The sequence below is a fragment of the Lepisosteus platostomus genome, chromosome 4 (genome assembly GCF_059453375.1).
Source record: "Lepisosteus platostomus isolate fLepPlt1 chromosome 4, fLepPlt1.hap1, whole genome shotgun sequence".
In the NCBI taxonomy this organism is placed as follows: Eukaryota; Metazoa; Chordata; class Actinopteri; order Semionotiformes; family Lepisosteidae; genus Lepisosteus; species Lepisosteus platostomus.
Window position 1 is genome coordinate 24060651 of NC_142614.1, and position 22276 is coordinate 24082926.

General features: G+C 35.6%; 1 protein-coding gene and 1 long non-coding RNA gene across 3 annotated transcripts in view; one reads left to right on the top strand and one right to left on the bottom strand.

Annotated features, from left to right (window-relative positions):
- Positions 1-6264: 6264 nt before the first annotated feature.
- Positions 6265-22276, top strand: part of LOC148672997 (lipoxygenase homology domain-containing protein 1-like) — a 90882-nt gene continuing 74870 nt past the window's right edge. For both annotated transcript variants that reach the window (XM_088629119.1, XM_088629121.1), the window contains exons 1-7: positions 6265-6392; positions 10125-10233; positions 13212-13370; positions 14113-14264; positions 15053-15190; positions 15383-15556; positions 16366-16564. In XM_088629119.1, the coding sequence (XP_088485245.1) occupies positions 10134-10233; positions 13212-13370; positions 14113-14264; positions 15053-15190; positions 15383-15556; positions 16366-16564 (922 nt within the window). In that variant the 5' untranslated portion in view covers positions 6265-6392; positions 10125-10133. The remainder of the gene's footprint in view (positions 6393-10124; positions 10234-13211; positions 13371-14112; positions 14265-15052; positions 15191-15382; positions 15557-16365; positions 16565-22276) is intronic.
- Positions 12065-21864, bottom strand: LOC148672998 (uncharacterized). Its single transcript, XR_015935906.1, has 3 exons — positions 21707-21864; positions 12677-12843; positions 12065-12215 (listed from the first exon to the last, which is right to left on the bottom strand). It is a non-coding gene; the product is annotated as an uncharacterized LOC148672998 (long non-coding RNA).

The window sequence follows — 22276 nt, forward strand, 5'->3', positions numbered from 1 at the left end:
TAAACCGATAACTGAACCTGAAACTCAGGTTATAAACTAACATGTATAAAATTGAATATGATTCAAAATAAAAAGAAAGGTGGTCATGTCTTAGAAAGGGCTACTCTCTGAATTACATACAGTATATATTTCAATACATTTGTGAAAAATCATACTTTTGTATATACTTTGAAAATATTACATTTCAGTATAATGTTTTAATATCTATTTATATATAAATAAATGATCACTTTAACTTATTTACTTTAAGAGTAAATTGCTTGCACAACAAAGTAAAAATATTAATATTCAAATAATAATTTGAATTATCTTTTGATTTTTAAAGTATTGGGCACATTTTCAGTGCACTAAGTATTCAAAAATGCTTAATTTTTTTTTCTAAAGCTATGCTAAAATTTATCCTTGTTAGATTTGATCAGCTTTGAAATGTTTTTTGTTCTTCAACAGATATTGCCTGTACAATTAAATCTCTGTGTCAATTCTGAGTATTCTATCAGTTTTGTAATTTTGTTTTTAACAACAGAGTGGAGACAGGAACTGGCAATATCAATTTACTTAAGAGTAAGACACTCATCATATTTAGAAAATGTATGATTAAAGTTTTTTTGTGGGGCAGCATCTCATGAAGGCCATTATCCACATTTGTTCCTTGGAGGCTACCCCTCCAGTATCAAATACCAGTGCTTAAAGCTTTAAACTAGGACTGCAAAATAGATCTATCTACACAAGCTTAATGGAAAAACTGTGCATAATGCTGGAAGTCCCAACTTTGCATCTTGAAATGAAAGGTCAATAATAAATATTATGGACACAGCAATGACAGGTGTGAAAATGATATAGTTTTCCCAGCCTGCATATATAAATTATAAAGTTAAGGTCACTTAATTGATTTATTATTCAGCGTAAATTACTATCATATTATGTTAAAGAAGAGAAAGGGTTGTGGGTATTTTTGCTTTCAATGAAGTTGTGCATCAATTGTGCTTTACAAATGTACTTAAATCATTAAACAGTTACCCAAATTTTTTAAAGAAGGTTTCAAGCTCTGAAAATGTATATTTTTATTTATTTTTGTATTAATTTTATCAATTGATCCTTTTCTGCCTCTCCCAATGGAAGTATTTGTATTTTTAATGATATTATTTTACCTTATAATGTCCACTGCTGATCATGCACTGACCTCTGAAACAATTACTGCTGTAAGCCATTTTGGAGAATACTCTTTTTTAATTCTGCCCTTGCCAAGCTTAATTCTAAGTCATTAAGAATGCACACAAAAATATACTGTATGGTAAAAAGTTACCATCTTAAGGAAAAAGATCTAGCAACATCTGTTCAATAATTGTTTATTAATTCATATTCTATAAGATCTTTATTTTTTATTTTTGAATTGACTTAAAAAATGTCCTTTCCTCAGCTTTCTATATATTGTAGTAGTACGGATCAGACACTTTCCTAACAAGTGTTTCTAATTATTTGAAAAGCACAGGCACATGACCAGTTTGAAGAAATGTTCACTTCCTTCTTGCCTAAGATTGTCAGATAGAAGCCACTGACAAGTCTGGACTACAATAAGAAGCATTTCTGACCTTCTCACTGTAAAGTGGGGTTCAATATTCTTCTATTTTCATATAAAGCACCAACATGTTGGGTGTCTAATATTCAGCCTAAACTCCATAGAAAAATACACAAAAAAAGGAAGAAATATTATTATTATTCTACATGTGTAGACAATTTGCTACACTGACATCCTACAGTATGTACAGTATAATATATTACAGCAAATTATGTTTCATTCATATGGTAATTAGATTCAATATATAATTGGTTAAAAATATTTGAACACAGTATATGCACAGCAGCATTATTTGGACTCAGGGATGAATTTTAATGTTATTTCAAGTATATAATGACTAACAAGTGGATGTAGCAGTGGAATTGTACACTGGATAAAGGCTCTCTGTTGCAGTCAGTTAATATAATCATCTGTGATTATGCTCAAAACCACTACTGAGTTGTAAAAAGTTGAGTTCATTTTTGTAAATTAGGGGGAATGCCCTAAGAATTGACATGCATTAAGGAAAGATGTGACTTTTAAGTGTATATTGACATGTTTGTATAATGATGAGCATATCATATGGTGAGCTCTAGAGGAAACACTTAAAGACACTTAAAAATTACCACAAATGTTTTCTCCAGAGACAGCAAAAATGTTTCCATACTCACAAATCCTTTTCTCATGGTTAGATTTTAATACTGTCTAGAAAATGGCCTGATATCTATTCAAATAGTCTGTTACATAAACATGCAGGATTTTTTGCAGGGCAGATTACTCACTGTCATTTTTTTAACACTTCTATGTGTTTTTAGATAATGTAGCAACATTTTAAATATACGAAATGTGTGTATACTTGCATCTTTTATTTTACAAAGATACCTATACACTCCAGTGATTCCCATATATAGTATATAATATGCCCTAGGTTTCCTTGTAGAAAGGTTTAATACTTATAATGTAATTCTGTTTGTAGTTGTTCTCACTCAACTTATGCTGTCTGAATCTGTGAAGTCTGTGTTTGTGTAGTTGTGCTGTGCTGAATGTATAGGAAAGTGCCACAGTACAGTGTGGTCAGTAAAGTACAAGATCTGGTTGTATAATATAAATCCAAATTAAATCTTGATGACGTATATGCAAATAAACTTTTAAATTTTGGGACCTCTTTTCTCCTTCTTTTTTGGATTAGTACAGCGATTCTCTTATTTTTATAGAGACATATCACGAAAGTTTTTCAACAGTATGTATACCCTGTCCATATACAGTAATAACTCAATTATAATAATGGTTTTACTATTCAGTTTCTCTAGTAAAAAGAGTCATATTATTATAACAGACCTTTGTGTATCATACTCAAGGATCTATGTAGTCCTGACGTTTCTGATACACATGCATTCACAAATACACAACTGTAAACAAACATTGCAATTATGTAAGGATGTTCTTTTATCTTTTTTGGAAGCGTAATAAGTCAAAACTTTTGGTGACTATATACCAGTTTTGGATTCACTGGTATTCAGCTGTGCATTGGCTCCTGATTCATATTTTTCCTTCATTCCTTTACAGGTACTTGCTGTCAATGTTAGAAATTATCAATGTGTGAACAAGGATAATTACAATTATGCTTGCCATTCATTTGTTTCCATAATCATTATTAAACTCCAAATAACTTTCATTTTTATGCAACCTGATTTTCTTTGCTTCTTTTATTTGAAAATATATTAAGCAATTACATACTCTGTATGCAAAACACCAGCAACTTGCCTCACAGTCTTCTGGCTGAATAAATAAGGGTTATTTAAGATATTCTGCCCATAGAGTGGTTTGTTGAGTATCATCAATGCACGAAAATAAAACAAATTAAGGCTGGCACGTTTCATTTCTGGCAGTTTGGTGTTGTGACAGGTGATGTTGCTCCGGGGGTTTGATTCTGGACTGGAGCTCTGTTTGTGTGGAGTTTGCATGTCCTAGCCATTTTGACAAATGAACAGTTAGCCCATTTTTCTGGGTGCTTCAGTTACTCCCACTTTCCAAACATATGCTGATTAGTCAAACTGGGGTTTCTAAAATGTCTCTGGGTGCATGGATGTGCGTTTGGATGCCAGATGTCTGTCCTCAGTATCTGGAATCTTTATTTGTTGTCTCTTATACTCCATTTCAATGGTAACAATAAAAGGATTAACTCTGGTGAGATTATAAACAGACCATTTTCATAAAAAAAAGTCATCTTCTGCTACACAGTGATGTGCTTGTTTGATATTTTTAATATAGACATGCATATAGATTCATGAATCAAGGTAGGTTATTTATAAGTTTATTTTCTTGGCATGCAATTCTACATACACATTTTGTAACATCACCAGGTGGTTGAAGAAACATGCATTGTTTAAAATGAGACATTTTGATCCTTATTTAGGACAACTGAAAGACATGTCAGCTAGGTTAATGGGTCTCTGGTATCTAAGTGCATGTGTGTGTACTCTGCTATGGACTAGCTTGCAACTAAGGGGTGCTGTCCCTACTAGCATTCTATGTTAGGGAAATAGTAAGGAATGGACCCTATGCAGATCCAGGGAACTCCAGCGGAGGAAAACAGAGTTAAACAGGGGATATCCAAAAACAAACTCAAAACAAGTAGTAAGTCAATAGCCAAGACGTCTTAAAGCAATAATAACCTGAGTGAGATTCCAAAAGTCATGGTCAAAAGCAAGGCTAGAATCCAAAGGCAAAAAGGGAAGCAAAGACTACAACTCTCACTAATAGTGAACAGGGAAGGGACAGAGAGCTTGGCTTAAGTAGGTTGGGAAGGGGAGGCGTGGTAGTGAAGAGGTGCTGAGATTGGTTGACGAGGTCTACAGTAGGTAGTCTGAATCTTCCCTGCCTAACTGAGGTAGGTGCCTGTCGATTCGACGCCCCCTGGTGGTTGGATGATGGTCCCGTAAAATTCTATAGTTTTGGGATTGACTATGGGTTGCTATGACACTTATCAGGAATAAGTGTAGTTATGATCATGGATGAAAAGTCCTCATTTCCCATTACACTCGAATTGTCATCTATGCAGCGAATTAATTCGATGAGCTATGTCCTCAAAGTGAATTCAGTTCATTTTTTTTTCTTGAAGCTTATCAAAGCAAATTATGACTGGAAATAATTGAATGGTTGCAGTGTATCTTCGGGAACAGGGATTAACAAAATGAACAGAGTGGAAAACTGTTTAAAGGATAGATTAGTCATTTGTACTTAGTATTTCTCGCTCATTTTATTACCCTCAAAGCTTTTAATGTGTAGAGGGCTCAGAGCGCGTAACAGAAATGTGATCATCCCCCATTGCTACACATCGTCGACCTCCTGCAGAAATGTTGGTGCGGTAGCCTTCGTGGGTGTCTCAGGAGTGGGGTTGTACAGTAGTGAACCCCGAAGCGACCGTGATCGAAAATCCACCACACAAGAGTAAACCTGCGATTGTCGCAGAAGCATGCACGACTATGGCAATTGAACTCCGACTTCATAATGCAATCTAAAACAGACATTCTGAATACCCTGAAGTAATTTTGGGTTGTGAGGTACTTCTGTTCTTTGTATCTAAAGAGGACAAGACATTATCATATTCTATAAATATACTGTAGACTAGGGCTGATGTACAGTACGTTATCTGTACGGCATCACAAGTAGAATCTCCTGATATGTTTCGTGATTGTTATTGAACGTTTAAATGTTAGGGTGTGTAATTAAGCTTACAACTGATCACAAAAGCACCAGTCATTCCTGAAGAAATGTAAAAGAAGAAAATTACTGAACCAGAATTATTTTAAAATACTGTACTTTGTGCTTCAACTAAGATCCAAAACTATGTTTGTTTGTTTGTTTGTTTGTTTGTTTTTTATCTGTTGATACTGGTAAATACAGTTCTTTTTCTTTACACGGTATCTGTTATTCAGTTTGTCTAAGCATCCGATAAAATACTAGAGATAATAGAACATTTCACTCTCTACTTTGTAACCGGTCAGTGCAATGTTCTATACAAGTGCCAGGTTTTGTCCGTTTAACAAGCAGAAAAATAGCAGACAAGTATTTTTGGAGAAGGCTAATCAACTAATCTGGAAACCTTTAAGCTGTAAACGTAAATATTAGTTTTCTTTTAAGGTCTTTTTTCGTTTTTTACTTTTAATAAAGTAGCTCGGGTGCGTTGATCGCTCATCACTCTCGACTCCTTGGTTAAATATTTGTACCAGGGTAAAATCCGTGTGAAAATTCTCGTGCTCAACCGTGCTTACCTCAATTGCTCTCCTTTCCCTCCCTCTTCCATAAGACGTGTAAATTTTGTGGGTGCCTCTGAATTGTGTATGTGTGCATTGAGGGAGACTTCATAACATGCTTGATATACTGTAGTCCAGCCGTTTGTTGCAACCCTCATCCACCAGGAATTAGGTTTTGATAATAGATCTAAACACAGCACTTTCGATTTTATCTCGCTTATAATTTACTTTATACTGTATACAGTACAGTAGATAGTATACGAAATGAGAAATCGAAGGGAGAGAAACAAAATAATAACAAAGATTACATTTCACAAATAATACGGCTCTATGACTACAGCAGGTTTCTGTGAATCCGACCTATATTTAAATCTCATTGTTAAACTAATAATATCATAAAGCTTCCACGCCCAGCTCACATAGAAACAGAAAGCGTCCTGAACAACCGCAGGCGTGGAATACAAACATTACAGACCGGCAATCTTCGGCTTCTAATTTAGATGACCTTTTAAATGGATAAATAACCAATTCCTTTGCTATCTAGGGAAATAATATCTACAACAGTGGAATAATTATTTTAGGTAAGTCGTAAGATGTTGGATAATTATTTAGTATTTACTTCAATGTTCCAGAAGACAGAACGAATCGCAGTAAGGTTTCAATTACACGTGTACTGTAGATAGCGCTTGAATCATTTGAGTTGGTGCAGTATCTTAAACTGGAAAACTGGGGAGAATTAAAAGTTCTGTAAAATATAAAGCGTCTGCCCATGACACATGTGGTTAGATACAGAAAAAAAACCCCAATAGATTCCATAATATGATTTCTCTGTTAAATTTTATATCTGAGTGTAGTTCATCGTGTCTGTATTTGTTGTGGCAGTGCATACAGTATGATTACTTTTTTTGGGTTTATTTTGTAGGCGTTTAATTATCAAGACTTCAGAATCTTTTCATTAACAAACAGATTTTGTGTACAGAATATATTTTTAATTTGGTTTAAATCTAACTTACAAAAAAACAAACAGTATAATAATCACATTGTTCTTCATGATTTCTGGACAATTTACATGCTCAGAACATCAGCAGTGGTCTGGGTGTTTAGCAGCAGTCTCTGTGCTGCTGCCATTTTTCCTTGTGCAATATAATCATTGTCCCATATGGATTATTATCCACAGTGGCTAGTGCCTTGATAGGTATTGTAGCCATTTAGCTACAGTAAACTTTGACAATCAAAACTTCTGACACACTAGCAAACTGGTTATTTTCCAGTAGACGTTTCACTCCTTAGTTTTGCAGGAATCACGTCAGATTAATTGCAAGGAATACTGTATGCCGACGTGTCCAGTACTGATGTACATGTTTAAAGAGCATTCATAAGCACTTTTGTTATCACAAAAAGAGGGATCCTGACATTTATCTGTCCCATAAGTAGAACATGAAAGGCTTTGTAAGGACTATGATGATTTTTTTAGCCTTTTAAATAAAATAAAAATCAACAATGTCAATTCTGTTGCTTCTCAATTTGAAACCACTAATTGTATCTTTACCTAATGGCTTCAGCCTTCTGTCTTTTGACACATTGTCAAGCTCCACAGTGATGTACAGGTGATTCAGTGCAAGAGGAGAGGCTGATCCCTTACTGACATCACTGAGAGCTTGAGAGCCTGATCACTGAGGCTCCTGGGAAGTCTCATGGAAGGCTGATTTACTATGAGCAGAGCTCATAGCCTTACCCCTAGCAGTGTTACTAAAGCAGTTGAACTTTTGGAACTCCTGGTCAGAGACACCCAGTTACATTAAACCAGACCCAGACACGATCTGAGGATATCTGAGTCTTAGTTATCAACGTCTTTTGAAGTTGAACGTTTATTTACTGGTTGAGTTACTAGGGAGCCCTAGGACAGTGAATTTGAGGGAGAAGGGTGAACATCAAAACATTAGAAAGGCTACAAACCAGAGTGGAACATACAGTATGGGCCATCTAGCCCACTTGGTTGTGAATTGTCATCCAGCAGTTTCTTGAAAGAAGCCTTATTCTTGGCTTCAGCAACATGGCTGCATACTATTGCTTGTTCTTGATTTCCACAACCTTTTGGGAGTGTTTGGGAGTGACTTTAATTTAGTTTCATTTTTGCAACTTCTACTTCATGTTCATAATTCTGCAGTTTTTTAATGGATTTTTGGAAACATACGTCTTACAGAGTTACATTCAGTTCCCAAATATAAGGTTTTGAAATCTGTTTGTTGAGAATGGGGTATTTCAGAAATGTAAGCGTTATGTAAAAATTTACTGATGTTACTTTCTGATGACAGTGTCAATACCAAGGCTGGGCATTCAAGTGTCAAATGTACATTTTTCACTTTAATACTGCTCAAAAGATAGAATGAGGGGTAATAGTATTTATAGTTATAATATTTTTTCAAATAATTTCAATATCACAATACAGCAATGAACAATCTTAACAAGACACAATACAGTACTGTATGTTCAGAATTCAGTACCTAGAATCCTGACTAGGTTGTACACAGTGATCACTTCATTCCTGCTTTGGAGTCCTTTTACTGGCTTCCTCTCAGATTTGAAGTTGATTTTAAAATCCTTCTGCTTTCATTCAATACCATATTCAATACCATACTCTAAGGTTATTGGTTTACTCTCTTCCATTCTTTGCTCTTAACTTTATGTCCCCACTCTTCATTTACACTTGATGGTTGACAAGGCCCTTTGTTGTTATATCCCAAAGCTTTAAAACATTTGAAGTATTGTAAATGTTTGTATTGTACAGTATTCTGCAAAGGGGACGTTTACCTATTTATTGAGTATGAAAGGCTGATAATCAAGGGATCACAGGAGAGGAAAATTTAATTATTGTTACGCAACCGAATCACTCCATATATTATGATGCTCACATTGTATTTGTTGCATTGTTGTATTTTATTGTTATTTGTCTAGATAATCAAAACAGGAAAGTAACATTTCCTCTACCTCTCGGTGTTTGCATGTTTTTAAAAGAAAGTGCATTGGACTATTGCTTATTTCTTGATGCTAGATGTTTGTGATCTATTGTGTTCATGTTCTATAGGATTGCTTAGGTATAGTAAGCTCTGATCTCAACAAAATCAAAAATATTCTTTAATGCTTTGTCAGTAAACATTTCCAGAATGCTGCTCATGCTACCACTGAAATAACTTTAAATAGCAATCAGATTCTTAAAGCAATGTCAACTCCCTAAATGCCTTGCCTCTATAGGCAACAATCTGATTACACTGCCCTCATTATTTGGCCTGATAAATACATTTGTTGTTTTTTAGTGGGTAGTTCATTTTACGTTTTCATTGTCATTCAGTCACAGTTCTATGTACTGTATGTCTTTACACAAACCAGATTAGATGCAGAAGGGCTTAAGCCATGGGTGTTCAGAATCCACATTGCTAGAGAGAAAATATGAGAATGGCAGCCTATAGTAAGATAGAGTATCAACTATTAAATTAACTAGTGTTTTCATAGTGTGTTGCAATATCTTAGAAGCATGGTAGCTTTGCAAAGTGCATTAACAAAAACAGAATATCTTCAGCTTCAGTGTCTTCATTTTTGCCCCTTACAGAAGTGGATAGAGGAGCAAACCTGCGATCTCTGTGCAATGTCCCTGCCAACCTTTGCCAGGGGCGGCCACAAATGCTTTGTTTAAGCAAGTCTTAAATGCCATGCTTTAAATCATAATTTGGAACATATATGAGCTTTGATCAATTTATAAATTAGTCTAATTAAGTCAAGAATAGCCAACTGTGGGTCTTAAGCATTACAGTGAGCTGCTATTTTCATTTCGAAGCATATCTAAACTGCTTAATCGACCAAATCACTTGCTTCATTGCTCAAAATGAAAGAAAGGCCCTAGAAACTCAGAGTTCCTGGACCAGGATTTGGCAGCTGTAGCCTGTGTCATGCCATTTGAATGCTGTATCCAAGCTAATGGCAATCCTTTCAGGACTGAAGGCTTACACAGGGTGTACATGATTTTAATGCCCCATGTCATTCTCACACACTCACATGTAGGGTAATTTTTCCTAGAGGGCATTTAAACTACCGGTAAGGTTTTTGGACTGTAGGAGAAAATTGGAACACCCCACACTCCACATGAACACAGGGAGAACATACAAACACCACACCAGGATAGCACCTAGGGAACTGAACCATAGTACAACCATGCCACACAGAACAGGGCACTACTCTGCAAATATAAAGTAATGTGTATGGATTATGCATTTTCAGCAGTGCCTTGGTATAATAATGTCTTTTTTTCTGTTTTATAGAAGTTTAAAATGCTGACACAGTGTAACCACCATAACTCCCAGTTAATGAGTGGAATTCTTCACCATCAGAATTCTCAGTTATCTGTGCCACGCATTGGCCCTGCAACAGGTTAGTAAGTAACATTGGCTGGCTGCTGAAATTTCTCATGATATCTTTATCGCTTGTATGTTTTAACAAATTTATTTTTATAACGTGTATTCTACAGTTGACTTCACAAAACACGCTGACAGATGTGAACCTACATTACACAATTCTGCTGTGTACTGTGTTTATTACACTATTCTTCATGTTAAACCAGCATTGCTATCAGCAGAAATATAAATGCCAACTTTGTCAATACTTTATCTCCTGTCTAGAGTATCAGATTGCAATACTGTCACTACAATAGATAATTAAAATAGGTTATTTTTAACAGTATATTTATTTTCTTGACTGGAGAAAAATGGTAATTTTCTGCTGATTGCCATCTTCAGCTTGTGTTAATTATTCAGAATCAAAGATGGCACTGTAAAAGGTCAAAAAGTAAAACCATTCAAAATATCCACCAACTATGCTTCATGTTTTTAACTGTGCCCCTTGCACACCTTCACACTACCTTCTTCTATCACTTCACAAGCTAGGTGAAAGTTGCTTGGGCCCCGAGCTAGGCCTGCACCTCCACATTATCATCACTGCTGATTTTCTGGGCCAAAAATGAAAATCTGATGACACAAAATCTGTACTGTAGAATGTGGGTGGGGTAACAAATCAAAATCAAGATGTTAAAATGCGCAATGTTAAAGTGCTCACTGTGTGTGGGCATGCGCTGTCACACCTTTTAAGTTTCAAGTCCCGGAATATTCTCATCATCTTGTGAGAGCAGGTATCTTGTCTATATAGTTCAGGTGGGTAGCTGCGTCAGCATGTGTAGGCTGCAAAGGAACAAGTAATAGGTTTATCCCATGCTGAAAGGAGAAGAAAGAAGACACAATGTTTTGGCAGTGGAGTCTCCACGGCAGAAACATTGTGTTTTCTTTCTTCTCTTTTCAGCATGGAATAAACCTATTACTTGCTTCTTGTCTATATAGTCTACTGTTGCATGGTCTTCGTGTACCCATCCATCAGTCCTGGCCAGAATGTCCTCAGTTGCCCAGACTTTTGTTAACTGCCCAACACACTTGTCCATCACTTTTTATACTGTACCATTTGTACAGTTTACACATAACATTTTGTATTAAATAAATTTGTATTATACTTCAGTCATTCTCCAACCACATGAGTTGACACCTTAACGACTAAACAAAAACTCAAAGACGAATGTTATTGATTAGTCACTGTTATATAAGGATGATCTCCAATGGTGGGTCAACCATCTATGTACAGCATTTTAGTTTGTGCTACTATGTTGTGAACAAATGACTTTGACTGCTTCAGTAACACAATTTCTACTACACACTGCACTATTAATGACAAGAATTACCCTTCATATTGATTTTTCCCTATATGTTTGATCCCTGATGGCCTTACTTATCAGCCAAAGATTGGTGAGCAATGGCCATTCTGCAGGAAGATGTAATGCAGTTGGGTAACAATCCTGGATTCTAAAATTGATCATAAAAACACTCACATTATTCATACAAATTTATACTTCCTCTATCTTCACATTGTATCTCAATGCTTTTATCCCTTAACGCGCAATAATTCTGTGATATTACAGCAGCATTTACTATTCTGGATGGAATGACTGTTTCACAGAAATTGCATGTTGCTATGGTGAAAGTCATTAGGTTTAAAATAGATGAGAACTTTGTGAGATGGTTTTAGTACCATGAAGCATCGAGGTTTTGTGCTACTGTATACATAAAATATGAAGAATCATTCAAGAGTGAAAAAGAAAAAAAATGTTTTTAAAATATGTGTGCTTTTAACATGGTAACTCCAAAAGCCTTTTTTTCTCCTGTGCAAAATTTTCTCAACATTTTTCTTCCTCCAGGTAAACTTTGTTATTACCAAACATTACATTTTTTTTCCTTTTTTTTAACCATACCCCTGTGTCGTTCTTGATACTTATAATTATCCAGCTTCCGAAATTGTAATTGGAAAAATATTCCCTACAAAAATAGGAAACAAAAAGTAATTTCAAACAGAAGCATTTTTCTATGTTGTGCAGAATACAGTACATTTCCAGCCTTATTCAAAGTCAGTTAGGCAAATATAATCTTATACATGTAAATAAATGCTTTCTCAAAGAATAATTAACAACATACAGATATCTAACTAACATAACCATTTTGTTCAGATATTTTCTTTGCAATAGCAAGCACTTGATACCAGTTAATAGTTAATACACAGTCACATATGGCTAAATGATGTATAACTTTGAATTGGTTTATTGTTATTCTAATACAGTTTTTCTCGCAACATTATAGACAAAAGAGATCTACTAATGATTTTGCTTTCTACAGTAATAGAAGACATTTTATTTTACTTTAAATGTTTTTGACTCTTAACAACTGTATAGAACTTTTTTTTTCTATTCTTATTTTCTCTCAGTATTGATAACACCACCCACCCTCCAAGTTTCACATTCTGCCATCGGGCGAATCCCCAGCATTTCCTCTTTATCCACAGTATTTACTCTTCAGTTAAAGGTTACTGATGCAGGAAAAATAAAGCCATAGACTCCAATCCTGGTCCTGGAGAGCCATGGGATCTTCTTGATTTCGTTCCAGCTGTGCTCTGTTGAAGAATTAAATCAATTTTAGGTTAAAGAATAATGTGATCTTCACATGCTGATTCAAGACTCCAATAAAACCTAAGTGCTGGCAGAAGTGTATATCCAGATGTGGAGTCCACCGCAGTGAACAGTCTAAAGAACAGACACTACAAATACAAATACTGTAAGAGAAGACGTCTTAAATCTAAAGTTCTTTATTTAGAATGAACCTTCCAAGCGCATATTGCTTTAAAACTGTCAGATTCTTCTTCGATCTTGAAAGTTGCCATTGTAAACCGGTTTTGAATTAGATATACTCAGAACTGCCTTGTCAAGCTTTAAATACCTGACAGAGTTCAAAGCTGTATTTGCTTGTCTTGATATCATTAAGGCTTCCACTTCAGAGATGTCTCAGCGCCGAGTGGGAAGCCAGGCTGGAATGATCCTCGGGTGAAAATGGAAGCTTGGTCGAAGCCCCATAGGAAGTTTAGAGTGAGCCTGAATCCCAGGCCAAAGCCGTCCTTGTTGAGCAGGAGGGCTCCTTTTGCTGGTGAGTGTGATTTGCTGCGTATGCTGCAGCAGAAATGAGTAGTAAGAATACGCCCTGCGGCTGCTTTCCACCTACCAGTGGGGCAAAGCTATCATTTAACAGCATGCAGATTCTTTTTAAGTCTCTTCACAATCCTACTTGTACTGAATTACTGCCGTTTTGCTGGATTAAGCCTCGTGGATTGGACATGCGGTAAGCTTGTTCATGAGATAAGGAAGAAAGTAGTTTCCACTCATTAAAGGGACACATTTGGAAAATGAGTTACAGTGTACAGTATGGCAGTACTGTTGCCTCACATTTCCAGATTCCCAGGTTTGAGTTTGGTTTTAAGTATGCAGTATGTCTTGTGTGGAGTGTGCATGCCCCCCACATATTCATGTTGGTTTTCTCTAGTTTTCTCTCACTTCCCAGTCTAATTCTGGCTAGATTTGATTGGCTACCCTCCAAGGCCCTGCAGGGAATTCTGTGTAGGATGTTCCATCCAAAGGGAGAATAGTTTATGTTCTTAATTCCTTCTTGTGTCCTGTGCTATACTGGGGTGAGCTTTTTCTTGACCCTTACCAGAGATGTCCTTTTAGAAAAATGACCATTGCATTTTTCAGGTTGACACTCCTTTATCATGCAGAAAATGCATGTGATTTCCAAGATGATTTGTAGTTCTGCTGTGTGATAGTTACACATATTACTCTGTTTCTGATTTACTAGCATATTCACTTCAGTTGTGTGGCCTTTCTTTCACCAGAACGAACAATGAGTGCAGGTTTCAGTGGGTACAATAAAAAAATTGGACAAATGGACATTCTGCCCCAGTACAGTTCTTTCAGTGATCCTCATCTTTTTAATTACTATGCTCGGAAGTTTGGCTTTGAGCTTGCTCCTAGACCTCCTCTTTCTGTAAGTATTATAGTTTTCCTTTAATGTTACCAATGATTAACATTTGTTCTAATTCAACTAGTTGAAGAGTTGGGCTAATTAAATGATTGAATTAAATGATTACACAAATTCCCTATCTGTTCACAACTATACATACTGAATACTGTATATCTCAACTTTACATTTTACAATACAGAATATTGTACAACGTTAAAATGGAGATGCACCAATAAGCCCTCAGAATGAACAAAAATACATTTAATTAATTATACTATTCGTTATAATGTAACAGTAAATAATTATCACTGTATGGTCGGCCTCATAATCAAATTGAGGAGATCAGGAAAACCTGTCAGATGAATCTCTTCAAATGAATCTCAATTAGACTTGTTATACAAAGCAATCAAACATATATTATTTCACAGGGTATATTAATAATAGTAACCATTCAAATTCAGACACATAGAAGTGCCAAGTAGTCTTCAAGACTATATTTGTCTTTTTTCAGATTAAAAAAAAACATTATATAGTATAATGTAAAAATTGTAAAGGAGTATTAAAGTAATTCATGGACCTCAAGACAGGTATTGAACGAAATTTTCATATTTTCTATGGCTGTGAACTAAGATTGTGATTTCACGATCCAGACCTCTAATGACAATCTGTGATCTCTTGAAAAGTGCGGACAGGAGAATTTTTTTTTCCCCTGAGGCAACATTTAAATAAATAGTTTTGGTAGAAAGCAGTTTTGGTGATCACTTCATAAACTAACATGGGCATTCAGACTTCAGCTGGTGTTTGTCTTGCAGGCCAGGCGCCCAAAGAGCGCACCTGTACCAAACTATCGGCATGGCAGCTCCAGTTCAGGGTCCACCAAGGAGGGCAAAGTGCTTTACAAAGTAACAGTGAAGACTGCGGACATGAAACATGCCAGCACAGATGCCCGGGTAATGCCAAGAGGCCGAAGCTGCGATAAACAGCTCTCACCTTTGTTTCCTATGAAATGAAATCTGCTCCTTGTGTTTTTTACGATTTTTTGTTAGGATTTTTGACACAAAAATAGTTATGAATAAATTACTTACAAAAAAATATGTGTAAAAAATCAAATGCTTCAAAATGTCTCTTGCTTTACCTTTTAGGTATATATACGTATGAAAGGCTCCAAAGGTAAATTCAATAAGAAGAGACTTTTTAAACACTCTGGCTCCAACAAATCTAGTCACACCAGCTCTTTCCAGTTCGCTGCGGGATCCTGCCACACGTTCAATTTGTTTGGGCCAGACATTGGAGATATCAAGAGCATTTTTCTGGAGGTAATTGAATAAATTATTTCTCATTCATGCATCTATATACAGTAAGAGGTCACAGCTTTTAAGCTGCTATCATTTTAGCAACTCCAGAGAAAAACTCCAGTGCTGTTTATTTTACTCCCTGTTTTATTCAAATGCTGCAGTTTTTACTTGTTGGTTAGAAGCAAGCAAATATGTTTATGAATCTGTTGTCAATTTATGTAATAGTCTGTGCTCACTATTGATGTGTTACTATAGAAACGATCACATTTCCTGTGCATTAAAATGTGTCAAGGGAGTATTGCACATTCACTGAATTAGCTGGTTTTATTAGTTTGTATTCATAGAAACTGAATGGATGAACAGCTGTCTATGCACTGTTTCCCAGTACAATTTGTAGTGCATTCATTCCAACCAATGTTTATTCCAGTTTTCTCTACTGGAAACCCTTTTATGCCTGTCTGCTTAATTAAAAACATTTATAATTTTTAAATTATTTTATGAGAACAAATCTTAACGATACTATAAAAACATAAACACAAAACATATTCCCAATTTCAAAATTAAAAAACCTTCTCCCACCCTCTTCTAGAACTGATTTCTACTGAAGTTCTGAATGTTGACGTAATTAAAACAGAGGACTGCGGTGTGAAAATACTACAACAGAATAAGTGTGAAAGACTAATAAATGTGTACTGTTGCCTCATACCTGTATCCATACAATAGGTTACTAAAACCTATTGTATGGATACATACAATATCCTGGAGTGGTCCAGTATTTGTTTTATGGGCCAAAATAGTATCATGAACACAAATTCTCCTCTTTCTTTAAGCATGATGGCCTGCAGAAGGATCAGGCTTGGTTTGTGGAGGAGGTGTCTGTCACCAACACAGTGAGAGACAAGAGCTGGAGTTTCCCCTGCCAGAGCTGGCTGTCCCTGTTTCACACGGACTGCCAGCTGGGCCGAATCTTTACTCCAGCGGGCAGCAGAGACCTGGATCTGCCACCGCACCCCCATCCCAAGCGCACAGGTCAGCTAACACTTCCAGCTTCCAGCACTTCTTCCCAGTGCCATGTCTCCCTCCTTTTTCTCTTTCTAATGTGCTCTCAATTCATTGTGGTACATGCATCCAGACATTTAGCAGATTTTTGGATTCATACTTTATTTCGGATTATAGGTATTTATAGATGAAATACCTCTTTATTTATTCAGTAGTGGCACTGTTTGCCCTGCCCATTTCATGGAGTTCCACTCTTGCAGTCACATTACCACTTTCCTCACACCAACAGATGCAGGAGAAACCACTGTGCTGTTAAAATGAGTATTCATAATGTACCTATGGGTATATTTGTTGTATATAAGTTAAAAGCCATTAACTTAATGTCTTGTGTGCATCACTCTTATGACCATTATTGCAATATTGAGACTTGTAGTCAATATTGTCAGTATATGTATTTTTATATGTATTTTTAGTATGATGTGGATTTTATTGCCACTCTCTCAGTCGCGTGTGCTGCTATGATGCTAGCACACACGATTGTAGGGAACTGATTGACATCTGGCTGAGCTTTAGACTTGAATGTTCTCAAAAGGTTTAATTTTGGCATTTCTAATATAAGTACATTTTTAGCAATTGCAAGCTGCAGAGGCTTGTTTTGGGACCTGTTTCCAGGAGTGCAGCATTTTGTATCTCATGCCGAGAGTAGCCAGTTTACTATGGCATTTTAAATTTTCTGAACATAAAATACTGTAATGCACTTAACCAGTCAAAAAACAAAGCTTAAAATAAACAGAAGAAGCCCCAATTCTATATTTTATTTTTATAGAATTTTCTTGCTTTTATAGTAAAATGCATATTGATCATTATCTGTACAAATGGAAATTTGTGATGGGAATTTGCAGGCCACCTCACGTGAATAACTTGAGTATTGAAAATGAGTAGATAATTTGCAAATGCTCTATAGATTTCCATTCTGTCTTTTAGTTGAATTTCCACTTGTGTATAACAATAATCTGCCATTTTATTTCACCAGTTTCACAATTCTTTGAACAATAAAATTGTATTTCATATTTCTATAAATAATAAAATAATATAGTCCTGTATGATTCATTATGAGATTACAGATTAAGTGAAATGGCAATTTGTAGGGTGGAATGTAAATACTGGAGAGAATGACTTTATATTTGCCTTGTTGGTTCACATTGTATCAGCTTTCTTAGTGATTGTGTCTGAAGGAATACACCTCAGAAAACTGAAACCACTTTCCAGTATTGTACTTGACTGTAGAGCTTGACTGCGACTAACCTCTGATCTTTAGAAAAGCTACACCTCTGTGAATACTTCATTTAAATTCACCAGTCATTTGAAGATGTTCCGTGTCTCGTACACAGAGCGTGGTTTCCTTATTTACATTAATTATACTCTTACTAAGTTTACCCCTATGATAGGTGTCATGTTACATCTGAAAAAAATGTCCAATGATCTCTTCAGTTCTCTTATATTTACCATCATATCATGCTTATGCTAGTACTTGACAGCATCTAATTTTTATCATTACCTTTAACAGATACTAAGAAACACTTTTTGCAACATTTGCCAACTGCTATGGCATTTGAACAATGAGTATCCAACACTAATTATTTTAAATAAATACTATAAAATAACATCCATATTAACCTGTAATAACACTACTGTTCAGCACTTTGGCAACATTGTACAGCTTTGATAAACTTTCACCAGGTTTAAATAAAATCTAAACTGTAATAAACAATATTACAATGAAAATATATTTTCCTACTTAGGATCTAGAAATGACTTAACAGTCTTAAATTACATTTCATAACCCTAGTTTAAAACTATTTCATAACTGCTCTCCATCCTGAACATCTGGCTGTATGACAGAGTTGTCCATTTGGACCCTGAAATGTCATCATACTCCTCCCTTACCCTCTCCCTGCTAGACTAACAGGAAAAACTCATCTTGACTTTTTGACAACAAATAACCTAATGTCAGCAACATAGAAGAGTAATGACTACATTTCTTTCGAAAGTTCCGGGGTTAGGATAGTCTTGTTTCCTTTCAGTTGTAATGAAGTCATTACCTCTTGGGAATGCAGCATGCCCCAGCTTTTGTGAACAGAAACTTTAGCACATATCATAACATTCACAAACTAGAAGCAGACAGGTGTGTAGGGTGAAGTCTGTGTTATTTCTAAATGGAGATCTTCGAACATACAGTACAGCCAAATTCCATCAACTGATGGAGGATGTGCTATCATTTAAGACTGGACATAGAGTTGACGATTCACAGGCTCTTCAAGAAGAGAGGGGCAAGATTGCTGCATGCATTTTGCAAGACATCTGGGCATTAAAGAGTGCCTGAATTAGCAGGACACAATACTGAAAGCCACAACTGTCCTTGGTGCAGTGGAAAATAGTGTCTCTATGCAGTGGAGATGAAGAAGTGTGTGTCCTTGAGGTCAATGGACAAAAAAACAGTCCCCATTCTGTTCACAATGGAAGAGAAGATGCATTTGTCAACATGTGGAAATGCAAGAACTTGAGATTCACATGAATATTCTTGTGATCCAGCAATGGCAGAAGGGACCTATGGAGAAGACATACAGTAGTAGCTCCTGAGTTCCAGGGAGGGTTGACAACATAAGGTGTAATGAAAGAAAAGAGCAGACAGCCTGGCATGTGAAGAGAACCAGTTGTTTCAGGTGGAGAATTTGATGTTGTAGAGCTGCTTATACCAGAAGTGGCGAGAAAGCAAATCAAGCCCTGGCTTGGAGAACACGAATGTGCAAAGACAAGCCTGGCAACACTGAATGCAAGGACCGTCTGTCTTCGACAAGACAAGACCAACGCCAAGTGTTAGAAAAGATTGATGCAGAGTCGTGGGCACAGAGAATTTGTATGTCAGAGGGGAGAAGTACAAGATTACAATTTGACCTCCTTCTGAATTTCTGAAGAGATATGAGTCAGCAAGACACAAGCGTTCATAAGAGAAGCTGGTTTCTGAGCATTCCTGTCTGTCAAATGTACAGCCTTCTGGCATCATGGAACCAATAACAAAAAGCACAACAAACCCCATGGAAACAGAATGAAAGTAAAGGCTACAACAGAAACATTAAAATGATGGCTTGCTCTGAGACAAGTGAACAGATATATTTACTTGAATGAACTTGAACTTGAATTATGCAAGCATATGAACAATTATAGATGTCTACACCAAACAATTATAACTGACAATACAGCAAAAATACAATATATAGTTCCTTGCTGAACATGTAATGTTATGAGCATTCCATGTTCTACTGTATGTGCAAATATCTTTTAAAAAAGGAAATATGCAATTTCACCTAATGTGCTAAAGAGAACAATGTTTGTAAAAATCAGCTGCAGATTTGTGTGCTTATTCAATTTTCAGAGATGTCAACATATGGAATGCAATTAAATCAATGGCATATACTGCTGACATTATTCAACTGTTCTCACTCAATATTTTCCCTCTTTATAAAGAAAAAATGTAAGGTACTGTAGGCTTTTACTGACATATTGTATTAGCTGTTTACGTTTACACTCATGACTATTACAAATATGGTAGATATGTGTTTTGTAGTCCTCTTTTAGAGTGGAGCAAATTATATCAATGATGAGATAAACCTTACAATGTGGTAAAGGTAATGAAGCAGCTACTGCAACATGGGTTTTTGATCAAGTTTTTGAAAATTCTGATTGATGTGACAAGTTTGGTTTCTTGTCACCCAATCTGAACTATGTTTATTATCAAAATTGTAATAAAAGTAGAAAACAGTAGTGGAACCATTAGGTAAATTGGTTATACTCATAACCTAGCCAACATCAATAATAAGAGTGTATTGCACATGCAAAGAGAAATTCATGATGATATACAGCATAGTATAGCAAAGTACCCTATATTTTAAAGAGCTCATTATAATTGTGTGTGTTTTATTACTCATGAATGACATACTTTTGGTTTTCATTGTCATTCCTCTTCGATTACCTTAGAACCACTTTACAAAATTCATTAATTGCCCATGTTCTGAACTTTTAAAAACCAAAGCTGACATATTTTTTCATTTACTAACACATTAGTATTGAAGGTATTATCTTATTCTTTTCAAGTGCTCAAATGAATTGAGTGAGTTTTCAATCTGGTGTGCCTGTCTTGGAGATTCCTGTGCAGCATTACATCATTCTAGAAAATGGAACACTTGGATTCACAACCACAAAAGGACATGACAGTTGATTGATGTGTTACGGCATAAATGGAAAATTTGACTCCTGACGAGATGGTATCCCTCAGTAGTGTTGCATTACAGCAAGGGGCTTCCTGACAGAACTTAAACCAATACTAATCTAGTCAGTGTGGGGCAATCTGATTGTCTGTACAACATGATACTCAGCTCTATAAATAGGTACGTATTTTTCAGCTGCGTGCTTACTAAACCTGCTGTAGGTTTCCAGTGTTGCTCGAGATGCTTTCCAAAGATACTGCATCATAGTGTATTGATCCTTTTGATCAAGAATGCTGGGATAGGAGCATTTCTTCCAAAAATACTTGCTCAGGTATTTGTTATCTCTTCAGGTTTAATTATTTACTATAATAATAATGAAACAATTTACCACTGTGATGATAAATCAAAATATAACAATTAAAAATGATAGATATGTGTAGACAACAGAAATAGATTGCAACATCAGAAAACTATATTCATATATTTAACTATTTTCCAGTTCTATAAACATATGTTATTACAGATAATTCCTCTTTACTATGCTGGGTATCCCAGCTATACCCAAAGTACTCTACTTTTCTTTTAATTACCATTCGATTTAAAGAACAATGTTTTAATAATTTTATATAAAGGTGGCATCTTTAGTTTAAATTAACAACAATTATATTAATTTGAAGAAAAGGGTGTAGAAAAATCTAATAACAATTTTAAAGTATAACCATGGTCTTTTAATTAAAAAAAATAATACATATATTTGTGTATACAACATTTACATTTACTGTATTATTTCTTATTTACAGTATATCATTTACATTTTCTGTATCATTTATAACTCTGGGAATTCCAACTGAATCCTTGAAGAATCCAAGGATTAAAATAGCAAAATTGGTTTTAGAATCAAACTTACGTATTGCAGCTTTTGGTGCTTTGATCACAGTTGTGCTTACATACTGTAGCTCTGTCTTCACTTTTTCTTTCCTTTCAAGTTAACTTCATGTTCCTTCACAGCACTCATCATTTTTTAAACAGGCCTGATTGCAAACAGAAGGTTCTTCATTGCCTGACCGTAACTGTAAAAGAGCAAAGGTGCTGTGCCCTCCATCTAGTATTTACTTCTCTTGTCTTTCCCATGAGGTAATTGGTACGTCACAGACAGTTGCGTGGCTCAGGCTATAATATTCAAGTTTTAAGATCGCTGTCTGGTGTTAGAAAGAGACGCACGGCTCTAAAGAAGGCTTAACTTAACACTATAGAGCAACAAGCAAGAAAAACTGACTAAAATGTGCTGGAGAAGAAGTTTCAAGATAACAAGTTCTCATACTGGTAGGTTTCAAAATTCCATAAGCAGTAAATAAAATATGCACTATTAATACTAAGAATGTATATATATTTTTTACTAGAGGATGTTTGACTAGCCAACTATGAGATTGAGCTGTTGGCTTTTAAAAGCTTTCTATACTGTATTCTTGCATTTTTT